The sequence below is a fragment of the Rhea pennata genome, chromosome Z (genome assembly GCF_028389875.1).
Source record: "Rhea pennata isolate bPtePen1 chromosome Z, bPtePen1.pri, whole genome shotgun sequence".
Lineage (NCBI taxonomy): Eukaryota > Metazoa > Chordata > Aves > Rheiformes > Rheidae > Rhea > Rhea pennata.
The window spans coordinates 34,084,767-34,099,686 of NC_084702.1; the positions used below are offsets into that span (position 1 = coordinate 34,084,767).

General features: G+C 42.7%; 1 protein-coding gene across 1 annotated transcript in view; it reads right to left on the reverse strand.

Moving 5' to 3' along the window:
• Positions 1-1,537: 1,537 nt before the first annotated feature.
• ROR2 (receptor tyrosine kinase like orphan receptor 2) overlaps positions 1,538-14,920 on the reverse strand; it is a 134,998-nt gene continuing 121,615 nt past the window's right edge. Inside the window, exons 5-9 of the mRNA XM_062599322.1 lie at positions 14,557-14,684; positions 10,306-10,620; positions 8,293-8,538; positions 6,480-6,682; positions 1,538-4,907 (exon numbers count right to left, since the gene is read on the reverse strand). Of these exons, the coding sequence (XP_062455306.1) occupies positions 3,465-4,907; positions 6,480-6,682; positions 8,293-8,538; positions 10,306-10,620; positions 14,557-14,684 (2,335 nt within the window). The 3' untranslated portion in view covers positions 1,538-3,464. The remainder of the gene's footprint in view (positions 4,908-6,479; positions 6,683-8,292; positions 8,539-10,305; positions 10,621-14,556; positions 14,685-14,920) is intronic.

A 14,920-nucleotide genomic window follows, 5' to 3' on the forward strand; every position in this document is an offset into this window, starting at 1 on the left:
CCAACAGTTAGAAGAGGTGAATACATCCAGCAGTAACTTGGGTGCTGGATTTTACAAGGATTGGATTCATACTAGTGTTATTGCCAGGCTGCACTACTATGGAGCACGAAACACGCACATCTACAATCACTTAACTTCCTCACCCAAATTACAGCTCCCCACAATCCTTCATGTGCTTTCATAGATTTTTCTCCCAGGTCCACTCTCTCATCTGCCCCCCATGCTTTTGCACACAGGGACCGTCTTGTGACGTTCAAGTGATGCCCCATGCCCCACCTCACCACCTTTTCCCATCCACTTTGAACATTGTAAGTGGGTCTGACACAGAGCCCAACGAGATCAGACACCCGCACCACATGAGAGAGCTGGGCCGGAGTGCCTGCAGTCAAATGACCTGGGAGACTGTGCTGGTCATGTAGGTCTGGGGATGGGGAGAAGACAGGCCTCACCAGGCACCACCTCCTGCCTCGTCTGCAGGCTACCATAGACACTACCAATGCCACTGTGGGCTCCATTTGCTTTTTCCAGTGTCAGTTCCTGTCTTCTTGGAAAGATCAGACTGCCTGAGGCAGAGCAGCGGACTAGCAAGATGCAAGAGAAAGCTATTGACAACTCCCCAAATCCTCTTAAAACCACCTTGCCATCTCCTGGCTATCCAACCATGTATTTGTTGCCTAGAACAGTTGTTCTGTCACCAGTGCAAACCCCAACTTTGCTACTCAAGGCAGAAAAAAACCCTCCAACTTTGCACACCCTAGTGAGTAGCATTGTGCTGGGACCAAATCCCAACCCCTCCCATGTCCCACCTGACCGCGTTGTCCCATCCACTTACCTGTTGGCAGGTCCCAAAGCTTGAAGAGGAAAGGTTGGTCCCAACGGTGGCTGGGTTCTGTGGCAGATATCATCAGGGGAGCATCCTAGGGGACATAGATCACTGAGCCACCAGCAACCCGCACCACTTAGGGCAACTGCTAACCAGTATCAGCTGGTATTGGTTTGGTACTGGTTTATGCTTACCTGAGCTGCAGACCTGAGCAGCTCAGAGAAGTGTATCCCCATCAACAGACTGAAGAAAACCTCTCTGCAGTAGCTTGCATATCACCAAAGCAGGCCTAGAAAATTGTATGCTCCTCCTCTGTCCTACAGAGAGTGAAGCCATCTCCTAGTGGGGACAAGAAATCCAAGGTAAAAGATGGGCTATTTTTTCTGGCTGTTGTGATTTATGGGCTTGAATTTACAAGGCTTGAAGAGGCTCATGAGGAGTTTCCCAAAGTACATTAAGCACCAAAAGCCTTAATGTAGTTTGACTGTTAGAAGTGGGGTAAACTTTAGCGCGAGCTGTGCCAAAGCTCCCACTGGCTGCCACTCACTCACTTACTGTATCTCTTCTCTGAATTTGTGGTGTAACTGCACCACGTAGTCTCCATTTTTCAGTAAGTTAGAAAAGGAAGCAAAAAGAAGTTGACAAATAGAATACATGAACATGAGAACACGAGAAACCTAGAAGAAACTAAATAAAGACTTAAAGTAAATGAACTTCACATTTATTATTTATTCTTTATTTATTAATAGCACCCAAAGCTACATTATATTAACACAAGCAATAAAGCTTTCATGTTTTTTCCTACCAGTGCATTTCCAAATCCAAGTGAAGCGCTGGAAGCAAGTAATGCTGCCATGCCTTCGACACAGGCTGTAGGTCACAATGATGCATGACTTGTAAGTGAATCCCAATGTAATAAAAAATAAGTTGCAGCTTCGGTATGAAACCTGCAACCATAAGGAACGGTGGCCATTTCTATTTCCACCAAGTACCATGACAAAAACAACAGCTGTAGCAACTATAAAGGTAACATACTTAATCATACTTTTGCATCACTTTATTGAATACTCCGTGTGTTGGACTTACAACTTATAGCTATAGTGTGTGTTGGCTACAACAATGCTACAATGAGAGTGTGTATTGTTTGTATTACAGAAAGAGACATGAAATGTATGGACCTGTCTGCGTGTTTCACAAAATGAACCAGCCATACAACAAGATTTCACCACATGTGAATATTGTAAATGGTTAAATTATAAAGTCATTTGTTCAAAAATCCAAGTATTTCAATGAAAAAAAGTATATAAAATGTAATAAAACATAAATTACATTTAAAAGTCTGTACATGATTCATCTTGCAAATAGAAGCACAAAACGAGCATTCTGTACAGTATTGCTTATTTTGGTCTTCTAAATTTCAAAGATCCATTTTCACTAAAGAGGCAGGAAAAAAGCATGGCTTCACATGCAGTCCAGCACTAATTGCAGTAAATCAAGTGAGTTTATAACCCTGCACAAAACCAAAACTTTTACAATACAGGAACATGTATCGGGAGCCCTTTTCTATACTTGACAACCAACATGCAATTAAAGTTGGATTGTTAAGTTAGTGCACACCTACCATATCTCTTCTTTTGGTTAACAGTGTATTAAGGCTGCTTGCTGCTAAAAATATAAAGCAGTACTTTCATCCAAAAATGCAGTTAGCCACGCTCATTTGGAAGCTTCTGTCACAGTCATTCATCGGGAATGATGAAAGAAAGACATCCTCTCTCACGTTATCCCACAGGATGCTGTGGATGCTCTACATTTATGTGAGTTCAAAATCATTTGGATAGATTCATGGATGAAAATTCTATCAAAGGTTATTAAAGAAAAAAAAAGACTCCACCTCTGGCTTGGGAAGTCCCTAAGCTGCAAATAGCTGGAGGCTGGGAAAACACTCTGGGGAAATACCACTATACGTTTGCCCTGTCCTTGTACTTTTCCCTAGGCAGCCGCTATCAGTTGCCTTTGGAGACAAGACTGCCGGGCTAGACAGACCCACAGTCTGACTCAGCACAGCAATTTTGATGTTCAGTTTCCTTATTTTTCTGACTATTGTAATACAAACATGGATTGGTGTTCTCAACTCGTTATTTTTTCAGACTCAGAAAGCAAATAACAATCTCATGTCCACTATATCAAAAAGATAAATACTATATACTAAACTGTCCATCACATCCAGGGCACTTCTTTACGCTCAGAGCGATTTTGTAATTGTAGTTTGATTCCTTTTCGTGTTATTGGTTTAAGCGTAATTCACTAACATTACACTCATGTATCATGATATACATGATGTGCAATGCTACTCTGCAATACGTTGCACAGCAACAGTACATTATTGAAAAGCAGCTTCCCTCAAGAACTGTAGGACAGAACAAAAAAAAACCCAGCAATTCCATACCATCATATTTGCAAAATCTGATGGTGACAATGGACAATAAACCTGGTACATCATTATTGCTGCACTTTATATGGGTGTAGACTATTTTGATTTCGTTTCATCTAGTCAGATCAAAATCACTGATCTTAAGTCTAAGGATCTAAAATCTCCATGCACTGAAGTGATGTGAAACTTGTAGTGAAAAGGCCAAACTCCTTAGGCTTCCGATTGAATTTCTGCTTCGTCCATCTGAAGTGTGTCATTATCGCCCAGTAACTCTGTTTCTGGCACGGAACCCTCCTCCTCCTCCTCCTCCTGGACAGGACTCTGGGCAATATCTTCCGTCCCATTGTGCGTGTCGTCCGTGCCCTCCGAGAGCAGAGCTGCCCTGTCGGCCACCGAGGCGTTGGAGGGCGCTGTCGTTACATAGCCCGTGCTGGTGGATCCACTCCCGCTGTGGTGAGAGCCCGGTTTCGGAATGATCTGAGGAGGCATCTGCTGAGGAGCCATTTGCATTGGAATTTGGACGGGGTAAAAATTTGGCAAGTAAGCACCATAGGCGGGCATTGGCTGATAACCATTGACTGGAATGTAGAGCTGAGGAGGTGGGACCATCGGCCTCATCTGCCCTTTCATTTGTATGAACTGCGGTTGAGGGAAAGCTTGAGTTTTCTGCTTTGGTCCAACATACCTAGCATTGCTGACGTTACTAACGGGGCTTGTGCTGAGAGAGCTTGTTTGCGTGGTGTTGCTCGCCCCAGAGGTTTGTGCTGAGCTGTTGTAATTAGAAAGGTTTCCCCATGTTCTTAGTCTGTTGTGTATATCTTTAAATCTTGGTCTTCTGTTGGGAAATTCATTCCAACACTCCAACATCAAAGTGTACATCCACGTGGGACATTCGTCAGGACATGGCAAAACCTGTCGATTCCTGATCATCTCAATGACATCCTGGTTAGAATAACCACAGTAAGGTTGTAGGCCATAGCTGAAAACTTCCCACAATACAACTCCGTATGACCAGATATCCGAATCAATAGAAAACTTGCCATACATAATTGCCTCCGGGGACATCCATCGGATAGGAAGAAGGGAATTTCCCATCAGTTTATAGTAGTCAGCAGCGTAAACTTCCCTGAAAAGGCCTAAATCAGATATTTTCACATTAAGTTTATCAAACACCAATATATTCCTAGTGGCTAAGTCTTTGTGGACAACGTGGTGGCTTGAAAGGTATTCCATTCCTGCAGCTATCTGAGTCACGATGTGGAAGAAATCTGCTGGTTCCAGAGTGGATTTGACTGTTTTGTCATCATCTGTGCTGCCAACATCCGAATGGGGAGATCTCATCACCAAGAACTCGTGGAGGTCACTGTGGGAACAATAGCTGAAAATCATGCTAATAGGTTGCTCCTTTGTCACTATTCCCAGTAAACAAACAATGTTTGGGTGTTGTAATCGCGATCTCATCATTGCCTCATGTTTGAATTCTTCACGAAGAGCCAGTTCAGCTTTGTCTTTAAGTGTCTTGATAGCAACAGCCTGTGTCTGTTCACCTGGTGCTGTACCAAAAAGATGCCCCTTGTAGACTTTGCCAAACCTCTCTTCTCCTAGTTCCTCCATAAACCGCACTGTAGACAGATTGATTTCTTTAAGTTTAGCCTGAAATGAAAGATTTAAAAAAAAAAAAAAAGATTAAAAAACCCCACAGTGTTTTCTAAACAACAAAACATTATATTAAAGAAAAGCTTCCAGAGGTTAGATGCTGGAAGGAAGATAAATTGGGTCAAAACAACTTTCCAGTTTTTTGTATACTCACAACAGTATATTGATTTTACAGTTAACCTTGGAACGAGTTACACCATTATCAGACATGTAAACTGAATTACGCTGCAAGATGATGAGTATAATTATTTTTACAAAGCAGCTACCACATGACCTGCAAGCTAAAGGAATGACCAACCCAAAGCAAATCTGGCAAATAATGACACCTATTAGCAGCAACTGCCTTTGCCCTACAGGTCTGCCCGGAGATGCGCTGCCCATTGGAGAGCCATCAGAGAAGCGGTAGGCGCAGGCCCAGGAGACAGCTGCCGCGGGGGGAACTGAAACGTCCCTCCCGGCAGAAGGAGGAACGAACCCTCGCTCTTGTGGTTCCCCAGAGCCAGATATGCCCCTTCTCCTCTGCCACGCTGCAGAATGGTAGCGACGCTAAATACCACTGCTGAGAAACCCTGAACTGGCTCTGACCGAAGCGGGGAGGAAGAGGAGGTGAAGAGGGAGGGAGCTGCTCTCTGCTATGGGATGGAAAAGGGGGCAAACTCCCCAGAGAGTCCTTGTTCCTGCAGGGAGTTTGCGCAGGTGGATTTGATGGGACCAGCCTGAGCAGCCATGGGACCGGGCTGAGCCACCGCTTTGTAGAAAGGGCACTGCAGCAGGAAGGAGCAGGCAGGCTGGAAAGAGGCTCTAACAGGTGATTTGGGGACATGCTGAGATTATAGTAGCCAGCAGGCTGTGAACTGGACCAAACAATCTCCAGCACAGCCCAGACTTGGCCACTAAACCTCCTTCTTAGAGCATAAAATCAATGCAGTTTGTTATTACAATCGGTAATATCCGTTCATTCTGCAGTTTCCTGAACAGATGTTGCCAATTGTTCCAAATTGAGCATTGTTTTTGTGAGCCAGTGCCTGGTAAATGCTACAATTAAAAATTCAGCGGTAGATCCAAACAGGATTTTAACATGGAGATCATGTTATGATCATTAGATCATACTTAGAAACGTGTTGCACTTAGACTCAACTTCTGGCTTGGTGGTGGCTCAGATAACCAGAAGACTAAGTAGACAGATTAGAAAAGAAACCTCATTGTGCCTTCTGCTTTAAACAAGTAAACCAGCAGTGATGTTTCCAGGAGCAAAAACGAATTGCAAACTCAAGACTGGATCAGGAACAACATTTCTAGTCACTGAGACAAGAGGCAAAATGGGGACTGGCAGGTGAGTGCATAAAAAGATGCCATAAAAATATTTTGTACTGAAAGCTATTGCTGGAAGCCACGATTTCTAGGCACAACCAGCACCTGCAAGACCTGCTTTTCACTGAAGTAGCAGCTAGGACATGATGAAAAGTAGGTCCCTGACAACACGACTCAATTTCAACACCAAAAATGTGAGACGTTGAAAGTCATGACACTTTGGAAAACTGAGGCCTAAGCTAATTCTGCAAGAAATACCTGCTTGTGCTGATTGATGAGTGGCATTTCCATGTCCTGGCTAGGAGATGCCATCAGCTGGCGACGCTGTGGTGTAGCAGCAGATGCCTTTTGCTTGTTCCTGCACATACAGACCAAGAAGAAAAGGCAGGCGATAACCAAAGGGATAGCTATGCTGGGAACCAGGATGTAGAGGATTCCCATTTTGCTGTTGTCACGTGGGCCTGTAGGGCACAGAAACAGTCATTGGTTACAATCAGCATTTTTAATGCGTTAAACAATAAAGAAAAACAAAAAGCACTAGAGTCTGTTGATCGACAACAAATTTTAAATAAAAAGTAACCCCCTATAACCTGAAAACAGAAGTCATGCTTTTATCCCTCCACAGTAATTTTCCTGTAGATGTTTCAGAGAAATCTAAATGAACACAGCAGCAAGCAGTGTGAAGATAAGACAGAACTCCCAAGTTTAAGAGAGTTTGCCTTCCCTATACTAGGGCACGGTTTATCTTTCATTATTTTTGAGGTTTCCTGCTGTAGAAAGTGCAGAATATAGACTTCAGAATCATTGCATTAACCTGCCCAGTGGATATAAAGTAAGTGAGTAGTCTTCATTATGGTATATAAAGTCCCAATGTCATAAACTGCAGCACAACACGGCAATTTGGCCTTTTCACTCAGCTTCAGCCATTTCATCAGCACTATGCCCTCTAATTTACCTCCGCTGATACTACTTCTGCGCAGAATAAAAGAAATCTCACCTCTCGCTGGCAGGGACATTGTGTGCTTAATAGAACTAAAGTGCTCTTGATGATCCAAGTTACAGCAAAGATGAAAAGGCCATCAATACATTTAATAGGACCGTTTGGAATAATACATTTTTCTTGGTGTTTAGAGACTACAGGACAGCACAACAACATCCAAAAGGTTTATTGGAACTGCCTGGGTTGTCTTCTGCAATCCGTGGTTTTGCTATTTGTGACTGCTGCTTTCACCACAACCACATCCCAGTGTAATCTTTACACCATGTTACATGCAATGTAGAAATTTATTTTACATGTCAAATGCTATTACTGTAAAAAAGTGAAGTAATTCAGAAATTTCATATCAGTTCTGGGTGCTCTTAGATATCCAGGAAATCTGCAACAAAACCACTTGCATGGCTTCCATAGTACATTTGTTGCTGCAGGAAACAGGCTTCTCTTCCTAATAAGCACAGTATTAAGTCGCTTTGTGGTCTCTGAAGACTGTTATGACTGTAACAGCACTAGAATGAAGTCTGCACCAGTACGGAAAGTAAACAGGATTGCAACAACACACTGCGAGAGGCTGCTGCTTGTTTTTGCTAACTGTAGTGCAGTACTGATCCAGAAGCAGATAGCACACGGCATTTCTGATAAAAATCATCTCTTTCATGACACCTCTGCTTCTGTGCTTTGGGTTTCTTACAATCAAGCGCAGTGCTGTATCTCCCCCTACAGGATCCGAAAGTCTTCGCTGCGTGCAAGATGCTGTGCAGAGTAAAAGTGGCAAGTACATTATGGCATGATATTTAACAAGTTCGAAAGCAAACCACAACGGTATCATGGATTACCATCTCTGCTTAAGCCTTCGCTAGGTAATTAAAAAAATGTAGCACAGTACTTCATTTACAAGCTCTGCTCTCAAGCCAATACGGAATGAGCGCAATGCAAAACCAGGGTGCTGCACTACAGCAAGTGACATGTCGGAAAGCACAGCTTGCTAAAGTGAAGCACACTTATAACAACATGGAACATTTAAAACCACAAAGGATTTAGGCCTGTCGTAGGGGAAAAAAGAAAGAGAATACATACTACAAGAAGGTACGTCACAGAGTTCCATGCGTACGTTTTTATTCTTTGTAAAACACCACGGCCCGTCCATCTGGCCGCCAGGATTTCGGCAATACGCGTGCCCGCCGCCCAGCTCTGGAAACTGCGCGCTGGTCAGGTCGTGGCTGTGGGGATGCTGCGAGTCCCAGAGCTGACAAGCGTGGCCAGACTTGGTGACGCTGACCGTCCCTCGGTAATCCGCTCCAGAGCCGTTGTAGCACTGGTGGTCTGAAACGCAGGATTCGACAAACATGTTACAAATCACCAGATAATCGGGAGCCAGTAAAACCAAAACAGCTGAAGTGCATGCATCACATGTGATAAAATGAAGAGTACTGCGATTTAAGCACTTAAACGTAGGTATTTCAAGATTTAAAGAAAATCTTGTGCTTTTTGAAATTTCAGCTCTGTGGCTTTCTCTCCTCTTTGACAGTGGATATTTTTCAATTCTGTCCTTGAATGTCTCCATCCTTTGGCTACCCATAAAATCACTTGGTATCTCTGAATGCAAGCTGGTACTAAGCAGCAGAGTGGACCTATAGACACAGGACAAGGTAAGTTTAACCAAATTAGAGATGTGAGGTTCACCTCAGCAGTTTACACTGCTGCCAACAGTGTAAACATCCTATCACTTCCTATCATCTTCCTATTTTCTCACACTGCTCACTTCCTAGAGAAATTAGCTTTGTGTTTTGCAATGCTTCTTGCTGATTCTTCCTTCATTTCTCTCTAAGGGAGAAATAAAAGGAAAGAATTTGGGCTTTTCCTTACATACGTCACTTTTTGTATCCGTCGAACTCTGGTTTCATCTTTATTCTGTCTCAGTTTTGCTGCACATCCTTTGGCATGCTTGCCTGCCACATGCAGCACCTGACCTGAATCGTGCATTTCCCCACGCATTTGCAACATTACACCCTCCACTCCCCTGAGTTTCCCTCCCCAACCCTCAAGAATCCAACCTGCTCAAAACCTCCACTTACCATTTCCTAAAAAAATCAGGTATACTTAACTGAAGCTGTTCCACTAGAGGGAGTAACCGCTGTCTCTGAGCACCAAAGACAACCACACTTTCAAATCCGTTTGCTAGATTTTGAATTGGTTGTTTTTATTCCCATTCCTTTGGGTTGCTACCTCTTCCCTGGCTGATCTGGCTCTGTCATCGCCTTCTTGGTTATTTCTGCTTCTCAGCTCTAATGGACTAATGCCCTACTGGCACACAACTAGTTTTCCATGCCCCCTGTTTATCCACGACCCCTGCTCCTAACAGTGCGTTCAGAATATATTCAGAATAAGCTCTTTTTTGTCATGCAGCTTCTCCATGGAGCCGTGTATGGCAGTGGTGATCAGTTCCTGGGAAACGGAGTAGGCAGAAAAAGTGCCGGTGCTAACAACTGATGACCTTACTTTCCTCAGTGCAAATACATTCCTAGTATTCTCGTGGATTTCTATATGGAAAGAATGTGCATCGAATATCCTAAAATGTGTAATTACTTAATAACCATTCCCAGTGAAGCTTCTGCAGCTCAGTTAAGGTTTACTGACATTTAAATAGAACTCACACATGGTTGCGTGGGGTGGCTCATCCTGAAAGGTAAGGACTAAAGAAGGTGAGTAAATGAATGGTGTTCTCACTGGTCAAGGACCTCAAGCCAGAGTTAGGGGAGAGGCGTGCAGGTAGGGAAGCCTGCAATGCACTGTTGCCCCTAGCAAATCTGTGGAAAAATTGGTGTGTGAACACAGAATCTTGTTGCCTAAGGTCATCAATATAATACTTTTCAGTGCTAGACAACAATCTTTTCGCTTCCTCACCACCGTATCTCACAACTATGCAAGATTATGGTCAGTATTAACACCATCAAAAGTAATAATGTCCAGTACAGCAGTATTTTTTGTGCAAAAAGAACCTCTGATAATATATTGTCTCTCAGTCTCAATCTGACCAGCGCCGAAGGCCCAGTCTCCTCTTTCTCCCCATGAGGAAGCATCAATACTTACATCGGTTGAGTCTCTCCACGGGGATCCCAATCCTTATGCAGTTGGCAGCCTCCAGGGTGTCAGGTCGTGGGAGATCCTCACACTTAGGCAACTCTAGCTGCATCAAAATGAGGGGATTTGACCTGGCAATGTTATACTCCTGCCGGCAGAGATCGTTCTCCAGGACTTCACACTCATCCCTGCACAGCTCCCGCGGCTTAGGGGTTCGGGAGCGCTCATCACACAGGGGAAACACAAAGTGGCAGAAAGATGGTATGGCAAACTGTGAGCACTGATCGGACAGATGCGTGGAAGTGCCAATCATGGTAAACGCAGCTGGAAAGAAACAAAAATCGTGGTTAAGTACCACCTCACGGTATGTACAAGCAACAAACTAATTTCTACACCATTTGCCTTTTACAGCTCTGCCTTTCTTGTGAATCTCAAGGCCTACTGAGTAGCACAGAAATGAGGTCATTTCTGCTCAGAGGACAGATGACAAATGCAGAAAGTAACTCCACTACTCTAGTGCCTCTCTGATGTCTGCACACAGCTTGCAGGACCTCTTTTCTTTGAAAGTTCACCCAGATGATTGGTACTGAGCAAGTTGTGTGGCACTTGACTAATTTTAACCTGAAAGAATTAAGATTCAAGTCAAAGTGTACCTGCCAGTATGTTAATCTGTGCTTCCAAAATTTCTAAGCAGGTAACATCTCAGTGATGATCATTTAGCTTCTTCCTCCTATAGACATTTTGATCAGTAAACAGGATATGTATTTTTCAAGCCTTGAAAGGCAAAGGGAAATGTGCTCTTGGTATTTGGGGAGATACTGCTATTAATAGATATGAGAAGCCTAACAGGCAGCAGTTTGGGGAAAAATGAATGTCACCAATCTCAGCATACTGATTTCATTAAGGTAAATGTCATAATTAATTAAGCACTTGAACCTCCCCATAAGCTCTCAGTGCCTACATGCTAGCATTTATCTGGGAGTTTCTTGCACATCTGAAAGAAGAGACAAATGTGCACATGCATCGTCTATCTGAGGATGAATCAAGCTTCAAACGTAGGAACATCCCCACACTGGAAAAAATTAATTGTGAGTGAAGGTTGCTAGATTGCACCTCCCACCAACACGCGCTGTAAAGAAGGAAGGAAACGAGCAGTTCAGGTCATTCAGAAAGCTACAAATTAGTTCTCTCCCTCCTGCTCAGCTACCATCCACTTCCCGCTGCCTCCTGTTCTACCAGAGTCCCCTCTCCTGAACAGCATCCCTGCGGCAGCCCCAGCTCTAGCCTTGCCTAAGGTTTACAGCTCTGCTTGTATTAATGCAAGAATATTAATATAGGAATGTAACCTTGCACCAACCCCCCTGCGAACACTGCACAAATAAGGACGATATCAGCCTTGAACAACAGCTGAGAGGTACACTTGCCCCTAGGACTAACAGGGAAAAATAAACCCGAAGGAGCAAACTAGTCACTGCTGGTTATCTGAAAAACTATACTACTTTTTGTGAAGGTGTTGCAGAATTTGGATCAGCATGTCTTTGTTTTGATGGGAAGAACAAAAGCAAGCAGGGCAAGTAGCAACAGTGCAGCACTAAAGCAAGATATGCAGAGCAGCAGATGTGGGGAGCCGGTGATTACCAGCGTACAGGAGGGTAGGCAGCAATGCTGGGAGTAAAATATCAGCAGCCCTGACCTCTGGAGGAGCCGCTAATCAGCAGTGAAAACTTGTGAAAGCAGGGCAGTCACCAAAAACTAACCAGCTGGGTGCAGAAATACAAAGATCTTCTTTACCACCCAAGCCCTGCACATTCTTGCTAAGATCCCTGGTCTCCAAAAAATGCCAGAAATGGCCCGGAAAGCCAATTAACCACTCATGTTTTCTAAGCTCCTTTCTCAAAGCTTGCCTGCTCCTATAAAGCTATGTTAAACCCTAGAATTTACTCTACTCTCAAGCCTCTTTCCAGGTTCTCTTAGTTATAAGGGCCACGAGCCAGGGATCAATGGGAAAGCATAGAGCTGCTGACACTTTTTAAAAAGAGAGGAAAAGTTGAAGTCTTTAAGATCTGTCATCTTAGATAATTTTATCAGAGTGAGAAAGTGAATACACAAGCACAAACATGCAGACAAATGGCACTTAGGAGTCTTGAACACTGGCATCATTTCAGTAAAGCACCTGAAATGAAATATGTGAGAAGTGGCACTTTCAAGAAGAGAAAAATAAAATCAGTCAAACAGATACTAAACACCACAGTAAAGACATTGCAAATCACACACATCCACAGGTCAGGTCAATGCACTCTTTATTGTTGGCCTTCCTGTCTGGTAAGTCATGTTTCAAGTTTTTCTCCAGAAACACCCTTCTGTTACAGAAAAGGGTGTTTCTGGAGAAAAGCTTGAAATAAAAACTTCTCACTAAACTGCATGATGAGGACCAAATACCACCAGAGGCGGTAGAAATGAAGGGAATGTATATTGCACGTTAGCACAGCAGGGACATGAAAAGCAGAATGAAAATTCCCCAGATATTGCCTGGATCCTTTTAAAATAGGTTCTTGATGTTGGACGGTAGATGTCACTATTACCCATTCACAGCCTCCACTTAAAATATTGTATGCCTCTGAGTACAAAGAGATCCCACCAAAACCTGTACTTCGAAAGCATACAGCAAATATAAGCAAAAGTTACATAGCTGGTTTTTCATCTGACAAAACAAGTCGGTCTCAGAAGTATCTTGGCATTAATGCAGAGAACACTTACTCTTGCAATACTTAAGTTTTGCATTTAAGATTTTTAAGAAGTAAGTACTCCATGAACTCCTCAGTGATTACTTTGCACAAGGCTTTTGAGATGTCCTTTAGATGAATATACCTTGGAAATGCTTTATAATTCCATGTTATTGTTACTGCCTCGATAGGCACTACATGCTACTATATGCTGTGTGGTGAGTTTTCCCAATAAAAAATGGTTCAATCAGAAATCCTCTACCATGCCAGCCCCCAACCTCCATAATCTAACCAATAATCAGTGGTATTAGGGAACATGCAGTCAGACCATGAATGTCCATACTGTAGGGTCTATAAATAAATATAACTTGATCAATGAATATTTCTTGGAAGGCACTTTTTTTTTGAAAAGGGCATTATGAACCTAATTCAAAGAATTACAAGTTTAGTCATTGCTGAAAACCATCTAAACAGGACAGAGAAGATGTCATGGGGAACAAGATATCAAATGCTTAAAAGTATGAATTAACTAATGATAGATTTCTATAAAAGGTGGGAATTACAACAGAGTGCAGGAGATAGGAGGGAGGGAATGAGTCTTAACAGCACCAGGAAGTCTTTGACAAACCTGATCTGCAAATGGTGATCACCTAATCACCATATCCCCATACAAGGAGTAGGAAAAAACCCTGAATTCCTGGCTTGACATTGACTCTTCTAAGTAATGTCTTTAAGGGGCTAGAGTTGACATGCAAAATCAAGCTTTTTTGGTAACTGGTTGTGTTTAAATTACAGATTCAATTAGTTAGCCATATCTGAGCAGATGTGAATAAGCTCCTCCTGGACTGAGTTAATTTACATTACTATAAACAGTTTGCTCTATTCCACTGTTCATTCACTTGCTGTAGTTGTGTGCATCCAAATCCCAGCTGCTAATGTCAGATGAAGTCCTCTGATGAGGTCCAGTGAAGAAAACCTGTGTTGACGTATAACCCATTAAAAGTCATTATGGCTTTGGACACATATTTGCAAGTGTGTACAGAAATAACGATCAGAAAAAGAATCAGCAGGGGCAGAGCACAGGAAGGTCAGCTCTTGTTTTATAAAATCAATGTGAGATCCAAACTGTTGGGACTATGCAGTAGAGGAGGGAAACCCAAGGGAACAACTACCATTTTTATTTCAAGAGAATCAAAATACAATCATTTTCATTACATCAGAATGCACTTGATTTTTTTTGAAAAAAGTTCTATTTGAATCAATCATGCCTAAAGCTCCGATGCAAATTACAGCTGTTAAAAAGTCAAGACTCTGGAAAACAGTCAGTGGAACACTCTTTTACACATGATAACAATTTTTACCCTCCTTACGCCAAATTTTTCTAACTACAGAAGAGGACAACTGGATCATCAACTGTAAACCTTTATATATCTCAGTCACTATCCGATAAAGCGGAAAAGGATGATAACACATTCGTATTTGAATTGGATACTTTCACAAATGCTTATTGTCCTGCTATAAAGGTACATAATCTTACCAGTAATTCGGTTTTCAATTTCCCCTTGCATCTGGAGAGAGTCCACATAAATGGTCCTATTTCCAATGATTCGTGCACACGCAATTCCCCGGTACGGCTGACAGAACCCATCTTCGTGATAATCTTCTCTGCAAAAGACAGATTGGGATTGTGTAAGCAGATGTTCAGCTGCCCCCAATGAATTTTTAGGAAATATGCCCTTATAAAAGGAGAAAGAAAACAAAAGATTGTGAATCTGAAATGGTTTAGTTCCCCAGGAGCAGCCTACTTCTCCAAGTCTCTCCTTACATTTTACACTACCTTGGAAGTATTAATAAGGTACCCTGTAAATAGCTCATTAGCAAAAGAAGTAAACCAAAAACTG